At 43.5% G+C, this 22,059-nt stretch overlaps 1 protein-coding gene and 2 pseudogenes across 1 annotated transcript; 2 read left to right on the forward strand and 1 right to left on the reverse strand.

Moving 5' to 3' along the window:
- Positions 1-4,774: 4,774 nt before the first annotated feature.
- Positions 4,775-5,507, forward strand: LOC147879958 (uncharacterized; annotated as a pseudogene).
- Positions 5,508-8,885: 3,378 nt separating this feature from the next.
- Positions 8,886-9,726, forward strand: LOC147879959 (uncharacterized; annotated as a pseudogene).
- Positions 9,727-17,723: 7,997 nt separating this feature from the next.
- On the reverse strand, positions 17,724-18,155 carry LOC147879960 (uncharacterized). Its single transcript, XM_087371628.1, has one exon. The coding sequence runs from the start codon at positions 18,153-18,155 to the stop codon at positions 17,724-17,726; it is 432 nt and encodes a 143-aa protein (XP_087227754.1).
- Positions 18,156-22,059: the final 3,904 nt, after the last annotated feature.

Here is a 22,059-nt window from a genome sequence, read left to right on the forward strand (position 1 = left end):
ATTCTTCTATGTTCACACAATGCTTCTTAAAATTGCGTGGTTGAATACCAAGGGCTTTAGCCATCTTGGTGTAACTAAATGGTTTTCCCACCTATTTGTTGGCAACCATGTGGAGCGCCGCTCTGATCTTAGCAGTCAACTTATACGCACTTTGCACTCCTTTGACAACACCCAGGGATGCCTTCAAGTTATTAACAATCGCAATTGATAATGACTCATTTGGAAATTTTGTCTCTTTCACAACCTCTTTCACTTATGGATGTCGTGGAATCCTGGTCAAAATGTCTGCCTTCGCACTCAAGGTGTCTGGTCGCTTTCTTGAAATGTTGCACAATTGTTAATGTCAAGTGTTGCATGCTCCTTTCGGAGTAGTTTTTCATTTTCGCTTAGCACATCTATGTTAGTTATCTGGGCTCAAGGGACGACATTGTTAAGAACAACTTCAGCTTCCATTGCATTTAAAATTGAATCATCCATGGCTACTCTTCAATGCTCTATCCTGCATGCAAATAAGGGAGTTCATCAATGGATACCAAGAATTAACATTGACATAAGCATGCATGTATTCCGTAATATCGACCTTTGCGATCAATTCAAATAAAAAAACATGTGTCCTTCACCTATGAGAGAGAGAGAGAGAGACAGAGAGACAGAGAGCCTGGAGATAGGTTGGGAGCGAGGTAGGGACATATGCAAGATAATGAGACCTCCAGATAACAAAAGCCTGCAAGACAACACGATGAGGAAGCCTAAGAGACAAAAGGATAGGCAAGAGAGGTAGGGAACGAGGGAGGGACAAGGAAAGGACGAATGCAAGATGACAAGAGAGAGAGGATCGTGCAAGACAACTGGAGAGACAACAAGAGAGATTGCACACAAAGATATACTACCATTTACTGGAGGCGATACAAAAAATCTTTGTTCTGTGGGGGATTTAGTTTCCTCATTCTGACATGTTTGTCAATTGTTTCCACAATCTACGGGAGAGGACTTTTCATTCTACGCAACACTACTATACTAGTTAGTATTGGATGTTGTCTTAGAACTTCTCCATTTTTTGCTAAAAATAGTATACACTGTAGCGTGCATCCACCCATAAGTTCCCTTTTAGCCTATGGCGCATGTATTTTTTTAGTGCAATTAAATAACCATCATCATAAACCATCCTCTTGAATCATGAATCATGTATTTTTCTCCCTACTGCTACCAAGAACATTATGCATCCTCCTCCACCACTACTTATAAGCGGCTATCTTGATCCAATTGTTGTACCCTTCCTTTGTTTCTCTTAGTAGTGCTTCACTGCCTATCCACAACTCTCTCGACAGCTTTATTCGCAACCCAATGGTGTTATACTCACCACATGTCTTATTCCCTACCATCTTGACTTAGCTCGTAGAATCTTTCCTGCTGTATTAATTGTTGTTACCTTCTTTCTCGGTATTTTTGGTGCATTCTCTCCCTCTTATCTCAGTTGGTTCCCTTTTCTCCATAGGGCTGGTCATGTTGACGATGTCCTTCTCTTTGATAATACTATTGACCGGTGTTGTAGGTTGTTCTTGTTTCTCTTGGGTAGCTGCTTTTGTCTTGCACCCAATGTGAGTTGACGAGTTGGCGTCCCTTTTTAGAACTTTGGTTTCTTGTTGGAGGCTATTATTGTTTCTCTTGGGTAGGTGCTTTTGTCTTGCACTCTCTCTCTCTCTCTCCCCCCCTTATGACCACGGTTTACATTCTCCTTGCTCCCTGCAAGTTTCATCATCCGAATCCCTCGTGACCTCACATGGCATCATCTTCGCAAGTCACTACAAGGGTTTGGCCCATTTTCAACGCTTATTATCGACATCTTTAACTCTAATTTTAATTAAGTACAAAAAGCGTCGGTACATTTCTATTTTACAACTAAGGGCCTGGTTTCAATTGTAAGATGACTGAAGTAATTAGCTCACGTGAGTATTTGGGCATCTCCTATCCTGTTCCTATCCCCTCCGTTAGTCTCCGATTGGTTGGATTGCTCCTTCACCTTGTGGTCTCATTCACATAGCCATCACAATCTATCCTCTTGGTGTGGGCACCTATTTTTTCTATACATGTGCGATCTTGGCTCATGCTCCCTCGAAACTCATCGAACGTTCCTTTTTTCCTTGAATTTAAAACCACATGTCACGCTGACTGAAGACAAGTGCCAAATCTCTAGTTGATTCTAGAATCTCATCGTGCCTTCCTTTGTTGCTTGCATTCAAACAGTGTTGAAATGTCCCACGTTAAGCTCCTAAACTTCGAGGGACTCCAGCTATCTCTTGGTTCATTAAACCTTCTTGGTCTCTTGGACTCCAAACCACGAAAGTCATGCTGGAAGATGGTTAAATTTGTTTTGTGGAGGCTCGAGAAGGCCACTCAAAATTATGTAAGATAGCACGTGAGTTCAGTAGAAGGGGTTTTTTAAATTCGTGGAGTTACAGTCATGTTGCCCTTCCATCCACCTTGAGGTTCTATTCTCCCCCTCACGTCTACCATGATTTCTATCATGGTACGTATCAAAGCCACAGACACTCTCCCATGATCTATCCCCATGAGTCTCTCATCCTCTTCTCTTTTCCACCTCATGATCGTTAATTTTCTAATTTAGTTCTTTCCTCTCAATAGCTATATTTGCCTCTGCTCCAAGCAATGCGCATGCTTGAAATTTGCTTCTTTTCCAAAGAGGAGAACTCATCTTTCCTTGCAAATGTCTCTTCTGCTTTCTTACCCTTGCCAACTCCTTAAGCAAACTTTTACGCAATGCTTGAGGGGGAGTGTTGGAGATCAAGCATTATCCAAGTATGTGCAACAAATATGAGAGTGCTAGTTGAGAGTGGTCTAAGGATGAAAAATATGTTGTGGAGAAGAATAGTGAGATGTGGACATATTTGGAGCCATATGTGTGGCAAGACGTGGTTCACATATTATGAGAAAATGACCTAAGCAATGATGCAAAGGAAGAAGTCCAAGTGGCTATAAAATATACGTATTTGATTGGAGAAGATCTTGTTTATCTTATGCATATCTCTTTACAGTCATGTTGCCCTTCCATCCACCTTGAGGTTCTATTCTCCCCCTCACATCTACCATGATTTATATTATATCTAAACCTAGAATAAAATAGTGGGTTTTCATATAGTGACCTCCTCGAGTGTGAAGGGAGGACATATGTGGTTTTCATATAGTGACCTCCTCAAGTGTGAAGCGAGCTGACAATAAATTTTTTTTTTCCAAGAAAAAGACTTCTATTAAGTAAGAAAAAAACCCACGAGAGCAAGCTCAAAGCGGAATACATCATGAAATCATGAGGATAAATAAAAAATCCCTCAGAGTGAGGTGGAAAACAACCAAGGCTGAGGCTGAAAGTGCCATCTCAACCCTGTAGTAGTTTCAGAGAAGAAAGGAGAATCCTTTCAGTCCCTGAAGAAAGAAGCCCTCCTAGCTGAGGTTGCACGGGAGTCCCCCTGCATACCCGTCCATACGGCCATCAAAGTATGTACGATGTCTGTCCAGATACTAGCCAATGTGTGCGAGGGATGAACCTGAGTACCCTCCATAGCCTCTGTGCATCTGGCTCTCCAGATATGCCAGGCTGCAATGCTCGCTAGAATCTCCCAAGACGAGCTGACAATATTGGCCGATTAGAAAGGCAAAATGGTGCCCATGGTATTAGAAAGGCAAAAATGAGATGGTATTAGCAAGGAGACTAGTAAAAGTACAACTAATGTAACGAAATTCAATGCAAAGAATATATAAAAATTAGAATAAGCATAAGGAATAATACTTGAAAACACATTAAGCAATAAGCACTATGGGCGTCACATTGTAGGTATGGGAGTCAATGGGAGCCTCGTCTCTATGGGCACCAGAAGATCATGATGATGTTGTCGTCATTGGCAAAGTAGTGGGAAAATGTGTAATGGAAACTTCTTGTGTGACGTCTTCCCACCTACTAGACGACTCATGAGAGGAAGGTGTCATCAGTTGTAACCGAAAAACCCGAGTTTAGTGTTAAGTGAACGGAAGAAATTTGATTTTGACTGGATGAAAAAAACATTGGAGGTGAAAAAACCTTCAAATTTTTTGAAATAATTTAGGTTAAAACCTCCAAATTAATGGAAATCTATCTCCAATTTTAAGAGCTATTATTTACCGTGAACGTGTACGTGACAGGTTTATTTTTGGAGATTATACTTTTCGCGCTGGCACACTTTCAGGTATCCATATCCGTTAACTTTTCACCAGTACGGAGCCACAGGCCCACAAGACATCTTTGAAAATTTTGTCACCTTAAATCGCTATAAGTCCACATGGCATCTGTAATCGCTATAAGTCACGAGCTTTGAAAAATCGCCAATTCAATCGCACTTGTATATATAAGTCATGAGCCTGCTTCACATTTCTGTAATGTCACAATCATTTCCCCCCGCATCTGTGAGGTTTGCAGAATTCAAGACTTCCAGCAGCTTTGTTGGTGATAAGATCGACCTACCTTCGACTCTTCAACATGGTAGGGAAGGCGGAAATGACCATCTTAGCGGTTAACATCGCGAATGTGGAGCAGAAGCCCGCCAAGAGCAGCCAAATTGGGCACCAATTCGACCTAAACGCCAGGGTGAAAGTGAGCAAGCGCAAGGCGGGCGCCTTGTCCGGCGAAGGAATCGACTGCCCGGATCTCGAGTGGAAAGAGACCATCGAATGGTTCGAGCGACACACAGACGGGACCTGGCACTACGAAGGGAAAGACCAGAAAGACATGTACAAAGAGGAACCCGATTCCAACACCTTCAAACGATGGCGAGATGGGCGCTACGTAGTCGCCTCTGACACTCTCAACAATGCCCCGCGGGCCCTCAAAGACGCAGTCAGGAGCGCGGCAGACGCAAACAAGGCTGCCAAGCACTGGATTGCCGAGAATGGCTTTGAATGGACCATTCACGTTGCCAGGGACATACCAGCACTCGGCTTTACGCCAACAGCTGCTTCCCATGGTGGAGGCGGTGCGAGCCGTGTGACTTCCAACTCGCGCCGACGCGTCATCTACTTCGACCTTGGCTTCAAAGGCAGCTCCATTCGCGCCACAGCAACGCAAATATTGGAGACTGTCAACGGCAGTACAACAATTATATAGTTCTTCCACCCCGCGATCTCCAAGGCTGATGCTGACAACGCCAACAAACTTGCTGGCTGGCGCATTCAGTAAGGCCAACCGGCAGCTTCCAAAAAACCTTGATTTCCTCGCACATGTAAAGATATCACTGTATATGGAAAATTAGAATGGAAATTTGTACTAAGAAATATACTAGATGGGATGTGGAGATCCAACAGATAGCCTCAGCCAATACAAGTGGCTCTTTAGGTCGTGGCCAGCAAAGGAACAGAACGATGAGCTGCTGCAGATATGGGCTGTACTACACAGAGAGTGAAGAGAGTTTTCAGCATGGTAGCTTAGTACTATGATTAGTATGTTTTTGTCCCATGTTTTTCTTTCCCTCTGTTACTGGTCTTTGTTATGATTCCTAGCTAGTGGGCTTTGAAGGAAATACATGAGAAACCAAAAAAAAAAGAGAGGATATCACTGTACGTTGTTTCAGCGTATGGGTTTTTTGGAGATCTCCTTTCTCTTTCAAGCCTGCCATAGGTTGTAGTATGGTTGAAGGATGTTGTTTCTATTCCACAGATGGGGGCACGATGCATTAAACGTTTTTGTGATCCTTTTCTAGGCTTGCATGTTTGAACAAAACATGCCACGAACCTGGCATCAAAGTCTGTATTACCAGCTAAGTTTACGACGCCTAGTAACCATTTCTCTCTCGCACTTTCATCGAGTCCCATGTAATCCACAGTGGCATCGCTTACAACAACCATGATTTTTTCCAACATGAATTCCTTGTTTGCAATGTCGTAGTACTTGTGAAGCGGTGTTAGAAGAAACTTGGACAAAGGACACACCATATAAAATTCAAGTTTTAAAGAAGTAACTCATCCAAGTTCAAAGTAAATATTTGAAAGACCCGAGTATAGAAATATATAACCGATAATATTTTAACTGGGTATCTCAGAGAAATAGTTCGTGCTACGCTTGTCGACTTGGGCGATTACTATAGTTTGCCACAATCAGCTAGCCCAGGATGATGTGATAGTATCCCGGTAGTGTTTGAAGGTTCTGCGGTTCAACGGGCCACACAGGAACCAAGCAACTGCTCCCTCTTCGTTTTGAAGTGAGACGCCTGAGGCGGCGAGATTTAGTGCACACAGAAAAGCTCCAATGAGGTCTCATGTTGCGTGGGCTCTTAAACATCTAGCTTGTCTACTTTGTTCCGTCCTCTCACAACTACACATGTCTAGCTATATACTAAGCAATATTTGTAAAAACAAATGCTTAAAGGCCGAACTTGCCATTCCACATCTCTAAAAGACTGTGTAACCTTGTTGGGTGCAAAAATAAGCAACAAAGCTAACTTATGTTATAATACATAAGATCGAGGAAAACAACAAAGGCTATGAAATGAAGAAACAGACGTTCTACAAGTTCTGACACACGGGGGGAGCGCATTGATGTGCACATAGAGACATTTCACACGGATGTAGGAGCACCCTCTGACATTTTTGTCTAACATGGAATAGAAAGGGCAAGAGGGTTGTCACGTGCTCCCTCGGATTCGGTGAAGGCGAAGCAGCTTCACGATGGCGAACTCTGGTACTCGCCTAGCTCAATGTTGCCCAACCACGCGAGGTGAAAGGACTCTGCAAACCACCTCCGAACCCTCCCGATCAAGTGTTTCACCCAACTTGACCCACTTGGCTAAAACTTCGAATTAGCCCGCGAAACCTGCTCCATCTCTTCTCCCCAACATTTGAATTCTTACCCACGCCCAAACAAACCATGCGCCCTCCTTCCTCTCTTCAGCAACCAGGCTCGTGCTGCATTCTCCCTTCTCTGTTCAACATCCACGATGAAGCTCTCTTCTTCCCCTCCTGCTCCTTCACGTTGTGTCTTGAGTATTTCCTCACGCTGTCTTGTTCTCCCAGCTACTAAAACGTGCAAGCAGCCATGAGATCATTCCTGCACACAACCGTTTAGCCAGCCGTGAGAGCAGTCGGGCTTCTCCTCATCTGTATACATCGCAACGCATCTACTTTTCCCATTCCAATGCCTATGCCACCCCTACCCCCTCCTCTTCGCAATGCCCCACCGTTCCACTGTCATAACACTCTTGCTCGCCATGATGCTTGCCCTTCAAGCCATGTTTTGTCATCGACATGAGGCAGTATATGGCCTCTCATGTATAGAGTCTCTTCCAGGATTGCGTCGTCGCTGTCAAGCTGCTCAGAGAACATATGCAGATCGTGCTCCCTTGCTCATGACAATCATCCATAATCTCATGGATCTTATCTCCCAGCGAGGGGCCGTGCAAACAATTTTGGATTTCTACGTCAAGCCTCGATCACTACAGTGATGGAACCATTACATACAGTTCACACGAGGAGACGATGTCCGCTCCCGCGAGATTTTCTGTCTGCCCATCTCCTTGTTCGAGAACTTATGTTGTCTTTTACAGGAAGACTTGCAACATGGGGACATTCCTACATCTCTCGCTTCCTTAAGTGCTCGTCTCATCTCCATCGAGAAGCAAGTTCCAGTGGGTCTTCTTCGTCTAGCCTGCGGGACACACATTGTGGAGATTAGTGAGCATTTTGGCTTGGGCAAATCCACAATCACAAAGATCACCCACAAGTTTGTGACGGCCTTGTTGTCTCATCGTCCTCTTTTTATTGCTTGGCCGACCAATACCAATTCCAATGCCAAGGTCAAGCAAGCATTCCGACTACAACAGGGATTCCTCAACTGTTGCGGAGCAGTGAATGTCACCCATGTCCAGATTGACTACCCAGCAGATGAGGCAGGTCCAGATTGGTATGATTGCAACAAGAGGTACTCCATGTGTCTTCAAGCTATTGTAGATGGATATGCGCTTCCTTGATGTGTTTGCAGGGTGGCCTGGGTCCTCAAACGACCAAAGGATATTTAGTAACTCGCCTTTCTATCAACTTGTTGAGCAAGGCAAATTGCTCAACGGTCTTGAGTTTGTTGATGGTGAGTTCCGCATTCGAGAGTACATCCTAGCCTCTAGGTGATGGCAAATACATGTTCCGACTTTGATTTTTCATTCCATATAAGAACCCACAAACTGCCCACCACCATCGCTTAAACTTCAAACTCTCCTCCACCCGTATTGTTGTAGAGCATGCATTTGGGCGTTTGAAGATGACATGGCAATACTTGAACAACAAAACTCTCAACCCGAAGCCCAAGTTGGTGTCAAGGTGTATTGTCGCTTGTTGCATCTTGCACGACATGCTCATAATGGTGGGAGAGCTGCCAGATGTCAAGGACACGATTATGGTTCTGCCACCATGTCCACCACAACCACATGTCCCTCCCAGAACCACTAGTGCTCGTGCTCGTCGTCTCCGTGCCTTGGCTCAGCAGGACGCCTTAGCTACCTATGTTGAGTAAATCAGTCCCTGCTCATGCTTTGTACACTGCTCATGCTTTGTATCTCACATATGAGGGAAATGTTTGCATGGTAAGATCATGTTTTTTGTATTTCCAAAATATGGTCATTGTATTAGAAATTCCACATTCTTATTCTTCATATCAATTTACCTCTTGGGTTGAGATGGATTATGGTTTTAATGAAGGCCTATAAAGCATGTTTTTGTTTTTCTCTTTACGGGAATGGGAATGGGACACTATGTAATGAGAGTTATGTATAAAAGAAACAAACAAAATTCTATATGGGGAGTAGTAGTCACGAAGGTTCTAAGATTGCGAAGGTGAAGTAACGAACGGTGGTTACATTATGCCTAAATCCTTCCCATCATGTTTCGGGGAACATGGAAGTCCACGTTCCGACCTCTGAGGAAGTGTTCGGACTTCTCAGAATTCAGTTATGTGCCTATACCAAGTGAAGGTAAAGGATCTTGCTAGTCCGTGTCTATTACTTGGTGTAAAAGCCTCCTGGGGCAGGGTTTCAGTGTAGGCATAGACGATGCATCAAATCAGTATGTTTGTAAAATTGACATGAGACCATGGCTTTTCTGGAAGAAGCAAGGCTCAAAGAGTATACACGTTGAGGGAAAGAGAATGGAAGTATTTTAGGATCTCTCTTCTTCCAAATACGTCTGTGGTCCCGCTAAGAAGGGTTTTATGTAGCCATAGTTTGTGAGCAGGAGATCATTCTGCTACTGGGCGACATGCATAAGGAGGCTTTCAAGAAAACCAGAATAGGTCCCTCGTTGATGATGGCCACATTGTTGTCAAGGAAAGAAAATCTCTTTGGAAACAAAACGTACAACACGAAGGCTCAATTTGGGGAGAGCGGACCAACTCATGACATTGCAATTGAGTGCCATATTCGGGACGTCAAGGAGCCAAGGTTGTGCGTAAGAGTGGACAAACAGGCTGTAATACAAGTTCATCATCTCATGTGGAAATTTCGTGGTAATCAGACAATTTTAGTGGACATGTGCTAGCAATGGGCATGCGGTTTTCATGTTTCAGACCCCTGTGTTGCAAATGAGAAGCTGTGATTGAGGGAGGTGGGTGTGCCTCCTGTTTCACAATGGGCTGCTACGCATAGCTTTACAAATAGAGACAGTAAACAGTGGCTAACAAAGAATGCATCATTGATTGATTATTGACTTAGTCATCTTTCGGCCATCACAAATATGCTGTCTATGGAAGTGGTACATCTCACATACCTTTGGTGCTTTCTTGTTCATTATATGACAGCAGATATGCTGTCCTGTGTATGACCCATACTTGGCATGCTGATCAAGCCTTTATTTTGGGTCCAACTGTTACTTAGAGCATGTACATTGGTGTCCTTCAATATTGGCTTGAATTGAATAGCATATCTACAGCTTAGTGAATACCTACTTCTCATTTAAATGTAAAGTTACAACCTCACAAGTGACAGGCTCCCCTTGCTTGGAACAGTTGGCTTTCTGTTCGATCAGTCTTAGTGCCTTGAAGAGAAGCAACTGGTATTATAAAAGTAGCCTGCATTTTTGTTTACCCTAATTGAACAAGATTCCCATCCTCTCATATGCCTCCCCATCCCCCTACATATCCCCTTCCTCCATCTTCCCACATATCCCCACATCACCCACATTCAGCCCATTCCTTTATCTCTATCCCTCATGCTCACCCCCTCCTCTCATATTCCTCATGTTGTGTCCCTCATATGCCTCCCCATCCTCTCATATGCCTCCCCATCCCCTCATATGCCTTTCATATCCCTCCCCATCCTCTCATATGCCTCCCCATCTCCCTACATATTCCCTTCCTCTATCTCCCTACATATCCCTTCCTATATCCCTACCGTTATCCCACATATCAATTTTCGACTACCTCTCCATCCCCCATATCCACCACCCCATCCCTTAAATCCACCCCCTCATTCATCCAAAATTTCAACCCATCCCTCTCATGCCCATCACCTATACCTACCCCCTCTCAAAACTGAAATTTTCACCCCATTCCCCGCTACCTCTCCATCCACTATACCCACCTCTCCATCCCCTATACTCACCCCCTCATCCATCTACATTTTCAGCCCATTCCTCTCATGCCCAACCTCTATACCCACCCCTTCTCTAAACTGAAATTTTCAGCCCATCCCTCCACTACCTCTATGTCCCCTAAATCCACCCCCCCATATCTCCACTACCCCTCCATTCCCTCATCCATCTCCATTTTCAGCCCATCCCTCTTGTGCTTTATATCAACCCCCTCATCCATCTCAATTTTTAGCCCATCCCTCTTGTGCCCAACCATTATATCAACCCCCTCATCCAGCTCAATTTTCAGCCCATCCCTCTCATGCCCAACCCCTATACCCACCCCCTCATCCATGTCGATATGCTACTCATCCCTCTCATCCCCATCCCCTAAACCCTAACCCCTTCATCCATCTCAATTTTCAGCCCATCCCCCTCATGCCCATCCCCTAAACCCTGACCCCTTCGTCCATCTCGATTTTCAGCCCATCCCTCTCATGCCCATCCCCTATACCTACCCCCTTTCAGCCCATCCCTCCACTACCTCTCCATCCCCTACAGTCACCCCCCCTTCCCTTAGATCCACCCCCTCAAACTACTTTTATTTTCAGCCCATCCCTCTTCACACCCCTCTCATGCCCATCCCTTTTATCCACCCCCTCGTGCATCTCAATTTTCAGCCCATCCCACCTCTACCCCCCCCATCCCTTATATCCACCCCCTCATACATCTCAATTTTCAGCCCATCCCACCTCTACCTCCCCATCCCTTATATCCACCTCCTCCTACATCTCAATTTTCAGCCCATCCCTCCTCTACCCCCCCATCCCCTCATCCATCTCAATTTCCAGCCCATCCCTCTCGTGCCCAAACCTTATATCCACCCCCTCATCTCAATTTTCAGCCCATCCCTCTCATGCCCAATCCATGCCCTTATCCATATCGATTTTCAGCCCATCCTGCCCAACCCCTATATCCACACCCTTATCCATATCGATTTTCAGCCCATCCCTCTCATGCCCAACCCCTGTATCCAACCCCTCATCCATTTCACAGTCATGCCCATCCCTTAAACCCTAACCCTTTCATTCATCGCGATTTTCAGCCCATCACTCTCATGCCCATCCCCTATACCTACCCCCTTTCAGTCCATCCCTCTCATGCCCATCTCTCTGCTTTAAGTTGGCCTCTTCTAATGCTGGCTGGCTAACAGTCGGTTGGTCTTTCTAGTATCATCTCTCTAAATTCGTCACTATATGAACCCAAATCATCTCTTACATTTCTCTGCATCATTCTCTCATACTCTTGTGTTGGCTTTGGATATGGGAAAGGCCACTGGAAATGCTTTGACATCTTTTAGGAATAGGACAAGAGATCGAGAGTTCTGTGTCTTGGATAAGTTTCTACAGTGGGTTGGTGATCACATGAACAGACCTACAAAAGTTCAAGCAGGATTGCAAAGCAAAGGTGACCTACAAGAAGATACCTGAAATGATTTCTCAACAAGTAAAGCTACTTAACAAGAAAGGTTCTCAGAGACTAAAGCATGGGCAGTCCTTGAGGATAAAAAGACATTATGTATGAATGAGAGAATGTGAATCCATTATGTATAAAAGAAGCAAACAAAATTCTACATGGGAAATAGTAGTCATCTTCCACGTCTCCACTATGTGACATAAGACCTAAAGGAGAGGGAGTGACATGAAGAACATTTGCTGGCCCAATTCCTTCATCCTTGAAGCCATCTCCCCTTCTAGGCAGCCTGTCTCTGCATGGACGGTCAGTGCTATTTCTATCTACTTCCATAATTCCTAACAATGCATAGTAATGGAAAGAAATTTTATCTAAATCTAAGGTGAGAAGAGATGAAACCATTATATCCAAACCCTCAATATAGTCAAATTTATAAGGCATTCATATAATGTTGCATGTGTAAAAATCGACAGCAAAGTTGGGACATTGCAATACAAATTGGAGGATGAACCCATACTATTTACTTCGAAATCATGACATTACAATATTCAGGAGCACTCAAATACAGCACCAAACTAGTGAAAAGTATGTGTACTCCTTGCAGCATACATACTTGCTGCTAAAAAAGTACAGGTACATTGCAAATTGAGCCCAATTGAATACATAAAGGTATTAGGATAGACCAACTAATTCCCATTGGTAGACCATTGTTGTTACGGGGTAGTATTCTCAGGCCGAAGATCCCCTGTATTCTCAAGTTGAAGATCCCCTGTATGCAGGGAAGCGGGAATGAGCAAACCTGAGTAAAAAAATGCATGATCATCAAAAGGGAAATGAGAGCATTATAGCAAAGGCACGAGGCACAGAAACCAGGAAATTGAGAACCTATGAACTCCTATGCGGTATGAACGAGGAGAGACCTGGCGCTGGCTACCAAACCTTGCTTCCATTGCTGCAAATAGGTCCTTATCAAAGACTCTAGGCGAAAGCAGGGACCTTGTACTCTTTAGCAGCCTAGAAGGAGTCATGGCCAAAAGGAATCGCCCTTTCATAATCCGAGATGGCTTTGAAGGGTTTCCACAAACGGTTCCATCGATTCTCACATTGCAAAGCGCTCTTCCTCACACCAACAGAGGCACACAATGTAGCAACGAACTCCCCTTCTTCGAGCGGATCTATTTCATGAGGAAGCTCGAGTTCATATCCTCGAGCAACTTCTTGCGTGCATCGAGTGTAGGACTAACGTCTCGGACTTGGACCACAGTAGGCCAGCGCTCGGTGCACCAGCTTCGACCACATTAGGTGACGGGTTCTCTTTTGCAACAATGTCCAAATTTCCTGACAAAAATAATCTGCCCAATTGGTTTTTGTATAACTACGGCTTGCATAACCTCACGACAAAACTCGGAGCTAATATGTTGTGGTGATTAGCTGGCTCTATGCAAGTGACGGGTTCAGAATATCCTCAAAGGGCACCCCGCCTCTATGCTTTTGCCTGTCCACTAATACTTCGAACCGCGTCAATCTCCATTGTGAATTCTTTAACCTGTCCCTCTGGGCCTTTTATCCTTGTAGTGTTTGTCAGGCTATTGTAGTTATGTATGAACTGTGACACCATTTTCAAGTCCAAATAACAAGGTAGTTTCCATCGAAGTGTGGACAACCCCTGGCTCTCGAGATGCGGCACTACATCTAGATCCTGTAATTCTTTATAGCAATTTGCATTGTGGTAAATAACCTTGAAAACCTGCGGCTTCTCGGTCGTGAACTTGCTATGAATGACAACGCCGTCCAACTCATTGACCCAATCTGAGCCTAAGGGAGAATGTGTTTCTCTCCTTAGCTGGCATTTCGTGTACGGTGTGGGAGCCTCTTGCTTTGAATGTGGCCTCTTCTTGGGTGGTCGGGTAGAACTTTGGGCTACTGAATAGGAAGAAACCTATGGCTGATCTTCTGGCTGTTCTGTCTGCTATCTACCATGTGTTTCCTCAAGTTCTTCCTCCTCAATCTTCCCTGGCATTGTGACTATAGGTGTGCGGGAGGAAGATGGTTGGCTCTCCATTCCAACCACAGGTGGTTGAGATGGTTCTGGAACGGGTTCTTCAGCAATAGGATTGCCTTCTTTGTCATATTGCTTGAACAGCCTGGTAACGGAGTCACCGCTGTCCTGAGACATTGTAGGTTGTAATGATGGTGGAAGAGGGTATTCTGGGATCTAGAAATAGTAAGGATAAATTTTGGGGAGAATCTGGTAGAGTATGGCTGCAAATGTTATAGCAGCATCCTGCATCCTCGCCTCTTTATAGGGGTACTGTTTCTAAAGCAGTGCGCTGCCATGCTATAGCAACGCGCTTGTCATTTTTGCTTTAGTTTGATCTGTTCAGCCTTGATATGAAGCTTTTACCGTCCTTAGCCCCTCCTTGCATGTTGATTGATGATGTGGCACTCTTACTGATCACTCCCTGTCGGGGTACAGCAGCACTGTAGCTGTCCAGGGCACCGATCCTTGAGTTGATATCATTTCAACATTACACTGGGAAAAATAATCATTTGTCAAAATCCTTGAGACCTTGTGACTGCATGAAAATCCTTTTGAGGTGCACATTCGGGCTAGATTGCTGCTATAGCTATAGAAGCAGCCAGTTTATTTGTACCACCTGGAGATGATTCTGAGGGGCAATATGCATTGATGAGGAATCCAATGACAATATCTGGGTCCTCTGGTAGAAACAATGCACAATATGATAAATTGGTACATCAGTGCACTGCTATATGTTAAGGCAGCACACTGGAAGAAGTTGCTTGTGAACATGATTGTTGACAAAATTTAGGGTTTTGAAGATTGACGCAAGTGAGATGGGGACTTTTTGACACCAGAAGGGGCAATATGCATTGATGAGGAATCCAATGACAATATCTGGGTCCTCTGGTAGAAACAATGCACAATATGATAAATTGGTACATCAGTGCACTGCTATATGTTAAGGCAGCACACTGGAAGAAGTTGCTTGTGAATATGATTGTTGACAAAATTTAGGGTTTTGAAGATTGACGCAAGTGAGATGGGGACTTTTTGACACCAGATTGAGGTATTATTATAGCAATGCATTGCTATAAAGGAGGGCTTGTTTGGTACTAGACTTGGACTCTGGAACCTGACTTTGCTTGAAATGAACTTTATTGACTCAATTGGTTGACTTGGGGCCTATTTTGACCTTTTGGAGCTCCTGGGTATAGTAGCGCGCTGCTATAACTAAGTGAGTGACTGACACTTGACTTGGGCTCTGGAATGTACTATTATTGGAAATGAAGCTAGAATCGCTTTTGGACTTGATTCAATATGATTTTCTAGCTTGGGTGATGCTATAGCACTTGTGGATGCACTGTCAAGGACTGGCACCTATGAGTTGATTGGACCCTAGAAGTGTGTCTAGACCTGACATGATTATTGGTGAGTGCTAAATCTTGGTTCAGGTAAGACAATAAAAATGACATGGACTGACTATAGACACTTGAATGACTCTGGATGTAGTCTATCCTAGGCTATACACAACCTATCTATGATGCAATGTGACTCAATCATGGCTTAAACAATTGAATTGTACTTGGAAGTTAGCCATGAAGAGTACTTTTGGAATGTGTCCTTGACTTGCCGCTTCACCCAATCTTGACTTTTTGGCGAGAAGATATTGTCGGTGAAGTCGATGTTCAACTTTCCTTGCATCCAAGTAGCCAAGTCTCCACGATTGGGTAACATCACGGTTAAACCTAGAGTCCGAGGTAGACCAGGCTCAAGAAGAAGAAGCCGATTCCCAACCTGACTTCATGGGTAGACTATTTAAGGAAGATCTCGTAGTACCCAAGGCAGGGATGGAGGACAATATGTCCTTCTATGGCTTTGATGAGCCGGAATCGCAAGGAATGGGCCAAGCAGAAGGACCAAGGGACATAGCAGGTCTCACTACCTTCCTGTCCACTGAGGTACAAATGCCCATATCCACATTACTGCAAGGATGTCTGACCCTTTGGAGAGACCTCTCTGACTGGATGAACAGGTGGTTTCCCGCACCAAGAGGCCAAGGCTAGGCCAAGAAATCTCCAGAGTCAACCCCCTCATTTCACAATGATGGTACCCAATCAGAAGGGAAACCTCTTCCTAAGGTGCCATTCAATAAGCTAGGTCACTACTTTGATGGTGAGGACACTAATGCCGTGATATCTATATCTTACCATAACCACAAAGCTACGACAATATTAGATAGAGGGGTAGGAGTAAGCCTTATCATGAGGCAATGTTGGGAAGCCTGGGGAAGGCCGAAAATCCAACCGACCAACCTGCTAGTCAACTTAGCAGATGGGGCGACAACAAATCCACTAGGTGAATGGGATGCCTCTGTGCAAGCTGACTTGTATTGTTGTGTGGAAGCTTCTTGTGGTTTTAACCCTTTTTTTAGGTTAGGTTCTTGTGGCACTTCCACACCCCTTGATGATTGCTATTGAGTTGGAAGCCCTTGAAATGATGCAAAATGTCAAAAAGGGTTTTCTTCCATATGTTGGGAATGTGTAATCTCAACGGTACGTTCTTGTGTGGCTACCTTTGTGATTTTGGCCTTCCATGTTTTTGTAGGTACAACAGGTTCTTGTGCCACTAACCCTTTTTTCAGGTTAAGTTCTTATGTGACTACTACTTGTTTTTGAGTTTGAATTTCTTTGGGTCTCCAAACCATCCTTGGGATTATAGCTTGTTGAGGAGGACGGTTGGAGGGATTTCGGGTGGCTGGAACATTTAGAGGAGTAGCCTTTGGCACCCATATTAAGGTGTTCCCCTAATAGTACCCTTGGGCCCTTAGGAGGTCCTTGTATACCCATTGAGTGGATATATTCCTTAGTCCTAAAGAGGTTCTTCTTCGGTTGTAATGGGGCTTGCAGGTGTGGCCTCGGGGTTGGCTAGGATGATGAGGTTTGCGTGGTAGCCATACCTGATTGTTACCTTCATAATACCCTTGGGCTTTTAATAGATCTTTTTTCACCCAAACTTTGTTTGTTGTCTTTGGAACTTTTGATGGAGCAGATTGATGTATGCCTTTGTGGATGCTGACTGATGTTGGCTTTAGTGTTGGTACTTGTGCGGTAGATGGATCATCCTCTTTGATCAACTCGATTACCGACATGCGGCCATCATTTGTAAGTGTAGCTGTACATGTTCTCCAATCAATTTGGCAATTGACTTGGTAGCACCAAGTCCACCCAAGTACTATGTTTTCTTCTAGCATACCTATAGGCATTACGTGGAATTTACAAGTTAGCTCATGTTTGTTTAAGCTAATTGGCAAACTTATCGATCCCAGTACTTTTAATAAATTTTTGTTTATCGAATGTACTGAAGTAGAGATAGAGGTGAGAGGTACCTGAGGTAGGCTTTCCCAAACCTCTTGTGAGATGAAATTGTTGCTTGCCCCTAGATCGATTAGCGCATCGCAACTCACAAATGAAGACTTTGAAACCTGTAACTCAATCATCAATCTAGCAGCATCAATAACATGTTCTTCTACAGACTCATTGCCTTGTATGGTTGCTTTGTATAGGGTCATTTTCTTGTTTGTTTGACTTTTTGTTATCCGTTTCTTGGCTTCCTCTTGAGCCTTTTGTTTAAGAGATTTTTCCTATTTCTTTTTCTCTTGGTCACGATGGATAGCCTGTAAGGCTTCTAGGGTGAGTGGACCATAAAACCTTTTAAGTTTGCTTCCATTGAGGAAGCCGTCGATTATCACTCCATCCAAGATGGCAATTCTAATTGGTCCTTGTGGCGGTATCTCCACTACTTTATAAGGACCCATGCCATGATATTTCAACTTAAGTTTTTCGTTACGAACACTAAACAATAGGGCAAACTCACCCTCTTGAAGATCCTTGTTCTTTAGGTTTCGATCAAACCATCGCTTGTGCCGTAATTTTTTGACTCTCATGCCATAAGTTGCACGTAAGCGCATTTCCTCTAACTGTTCTAAGTCCTCTAGTCTTTCGGCTAAGGCTTCTTCAGTAAGTCGTTCCTTCACTGCTACTCTCAAGCTTGGCACAAGGTATTGCATGGGCATTACTGCCTCAACACCAAATGATTAATTGAACGGTGTATAGTTGGTGGAAACTTTGTACGCTGTCTTATAAGCCCAGAGAGCAATTGTTAGCTTATGCACCCAATCCGTTCAACTAGCTTCAACTGTCTTGGTCATGATAAGACAAAATGTCTTCAGCTTTCAGCCTGACCATTAGCTCCTGGATATGGACTTTCTATGGATTATCATGAATTCACTGGTCAACACTGTGATGACCTCATTGATAAAGTGTGAGCCGATCACTCACCAACTCTAGCGGACATCCAAATCGTGAGATTACTTGTTCATACAAGAACTTGGCTGTCCAGCGTGCATCGTTCTTTTTTGTTGCTCGCGAGCTTCTACCCACTTGGTAAAGTAATCTGTAGCAGCGATAATGTATCGCGCTTGTGTGTTCTTTGCAGCTGGACTAACGGGACCTACGAAATCTATCCCCCACTTCTCAAAATGTTGAATAGATAGGATTGCTTGTAAGGGTATTATGTCCCATTTCTACGGTTTTGCCACTCTTTGTCAAGGGTCACATCTTTTAACAAATTCTACAGCATCGCTAAACATCGCATGCCACCATAAGCTGGCATGTAATATTTTTCTTGTAGTGGTATCCACTGCAAAATGACCTCCTGCTATACCTGAATGGGCTTCTTCTAAGACGAACACATTTTTGAAGTATTTTGTCCTTACCCATTTTGTACAACTGGCCTGCAATGAGTTGATAAGGGGATAGATGCTTCTTTTACCACACCATTGGGCATGGCAAGAAGGATTGTTTCAAGTGGCAAGCTGAAAAGGCTACCAAAGCACCAGCTTCCACCGTCGTGCAGCAGCTAATGCAACTCCCGCATCTCAAACTTCTGCCACGCATGCAGTCCTGTTATCGTTAAACCCTATCCCTCTAGTCATATTTGAAGGTAAGAAGGAGGGCAAGGCTAGAGGACGCCATATCCCCACAACTGGCCAAGAAGATGGATTACACGTTTGTGCCACATCATCTCTCTCACCTCTATGTGTGATGAAGCATTCTTCCTCTCCCCCTAAATCTCACCTCTCAATCTATGATAACTGAGATACATATAGGAATTATCATACCCTTTGGGTTACTTTACAACCTTAAGTTGGGTTAATTGACACTTAACTGAATTAACAGTGTTGAATCTGTAACTCACACTTTTGGGTTCTCACTTGACATTTTTAATCACAGGCGTTGTATACCATCTCAAAGCTTACATCAAGCACTATGCATCATTTTGATAAATACGGTAAGATATCTCTCATTTGGTAGTATTGTGCGGATATAGGACTGTAGATATGCCTACACCAAGCTATCTTGCATATGACTCCATACATGTACATCCTGTAACTATGTTCCCATCAACACAACTGACATCATCAATTCCTATCAATCCAATAGGACCAATCGTGATGACAACCATAGCAAGGCCTAGAATTAGCATGCCAATGCCTAGAGGATTTATACCCTCTACTAGACCAACCCCAGTTCCTATGCTAATTCCATCAAATCCAAGACCGTATACAACATTTGCATCTTATGGTCCATATCCTCCATAATACCCTCCTCAGTATCGTCCACAATTCCCACCACCTGTATATTTGCCACGCAGCACCCATATCACAAATTGTAGTCACAAACGATGCTATGAGAGTCTTAGTGCAAGCACTAGGAAGGGGGGCACCTACTCCCTCATGCATCCAAGAATAGACCAATTGACATCAGCAAGCTTCTTACCAAGTACGTAGGAGAAGTTGATCCCATCTCCCATGCGGAAATTTTTGAGCAATTTTGTGAAGCATTTGGCGATGTTGGTGATCTATAGAAAGTAAATGCTTTTGGACTTACTCTTGACGAAAAGGCAGGACCATGGTTCCGAGGATTGGAGCCAGAGTCTAAGATCAGCTGGGCTGACTTAAAGAAAGCCTTTGTAGTAGGATTTGCTCCTAGCGGTCCTAAATGGAGTCCAATCAACCAGTTCTACCAAGTACAACAAGAGAGCTTGTCAATAAGGGATTATATTGCTAGGATTAAGCACTTGAATTCCCAATGCAAGGCACATGAAAAGCTAAATGATGCTCAATTGTTGCCAAGGTTCTTACTTGGTTTGAAAAGCAAGAAACTTCATGATCTATTATTCTCACCCACATCATTCAAATTGGGCAGTAAGGTAGCCATAAAACTGAGTGATAACATGATGGACAAGGACCGTGAAGACACCTTGCCAACTCCCTCAGTAATTGGCTCATCCTTGTTTGGAACATCATCTACTAAACAGCCTAAAGACGTTGATAAGCACAAAAAGATGGTAGAATTAATAGTGGCCAGACTAAACCAAAAAGGGTCAGGAGCGGTACCCACAGAGAGCCTAGCACTACCACATTTATACCCATGAAGAGATCATGTTTGGTGTGGAGTGTGTTCACAAAATCATCCTAATAATGAATATCCTCGTTTGAGGGAAAGACATGCAATTCTGCAGACATTGTGTCCACTGGGGTAATCATGGCACATCACAATGTCGGTTTCCAAGACCAGTGCCCCAACAACTTGCTTATAAAGCAAGACCACAGCTCACTTTACCAACACCACCTTTACAACCCAATGCAGTAGGACCAGCAAGCAAGATCAAGGAGCTTATAAGGCTTAAACTTTGCCATTATGGGCCACCTGTGCTAGGACCTCAACCACCACCTCCACACATAACACCAATGAACCAAGTCTTGGTGGAAGAAATGTTGCAAGACTGGGTAGAACTTGAACACATAACGGAAGTATTGCATGAACATCTGATGCCTTTGGAGGAAGAGTATGACCACGTTACATACCTAATTCATTACGTCGCCCATGGAGATTAACACATTCCAATATATCATACTACTCTAGTCAATACTAGATCAAGGGACATGAATGCAACTGCACCTATTGCTGATATAGGCTTCTTGCTGACAATGTAAGCAATCATGATACAAATTTGAATAGTCATTTTTGGTGAGCAGCATTCAAAAGATTGGACACATTATTAAGTATGAGCTCAACTAACCATTCACAGAGTTAACCAAACCCTTGAAGATATGCTACATGCCTACGTAAATAAAAAAGCAAACTAATTGGGAAGACTGTTTGCTTGTATTAGAGTTTATTTATAATAGTTCAAAGCATTGGGATAAATTCTTTAGTCCCTTCATGTTAATGTATGGGTTTCAACCTTGAGTTCCCATGACCATTGGACTAGAGAAGGGAAAAGTCCAAAAAGCAAAGGCTTTTTTTGAAGATCTTAATGATATGTTGAAAATTGCAAAAGATAATGTAAAAGGAGCACAAGATCGTGCTAAAATCTATGTTGAGAAAAGCTATAGACAAGTTGTCATCAAAGAAGGATAATGTCTACTAAAGGGTCCTGATCGTTCAAAATTCTTAAAGAGTGGGTAGTTCCAAAATTGTCGCCACAATATTGTGGACCATTCATAATAATTAAAAAAGCTAAAGAAGTTTCTAACAAGCTATCTTTACTTGAAGGCTATAGAGTTCATCCATTCTTCCATGTGAGAAGGAATTTTTTTAAATAGTGTTGATGATTACGTATTCGACAACAAAGTTTTAATAGAGTTGATTGAGTTGCCATCCTTGCCACACAAGCCTAAAAAGATATTAGACTTTTAGAAGAAGCAAACTACGCATTTGGTGAGACGTGAATGCTTAGTCAAATGGAAGGATAGGCAAAAGTTTACTTAGGTAAGCACTATCCTAAGAAGGTTTTTGAATTCTATTTTGGAGGATGAAAACTCTCCATGATGTGGGGGCTATGTTATTAAATTGATAAGATCGAGCCGAGGAGAGCCAAGACCAATAGTAGACACGTAAAGGAGGATAGCA

This window comes from Dipteris shenzhenensis, chromosome 33, assembly GCF_047967505.1.
Source record: "Dipteris shenzhenensis isolate YYH24624 ecotype China chromosome 33, Dip_SZ_1.0, whole genome shotgun sequence".
Lineage (NCBI taxonomy): Eukaryota > Viridiplantae > Streptophyta > Polypodiopsida > Gleicheniales > Dipteridaceae > Dipteris > Dipteris shenzhenensis.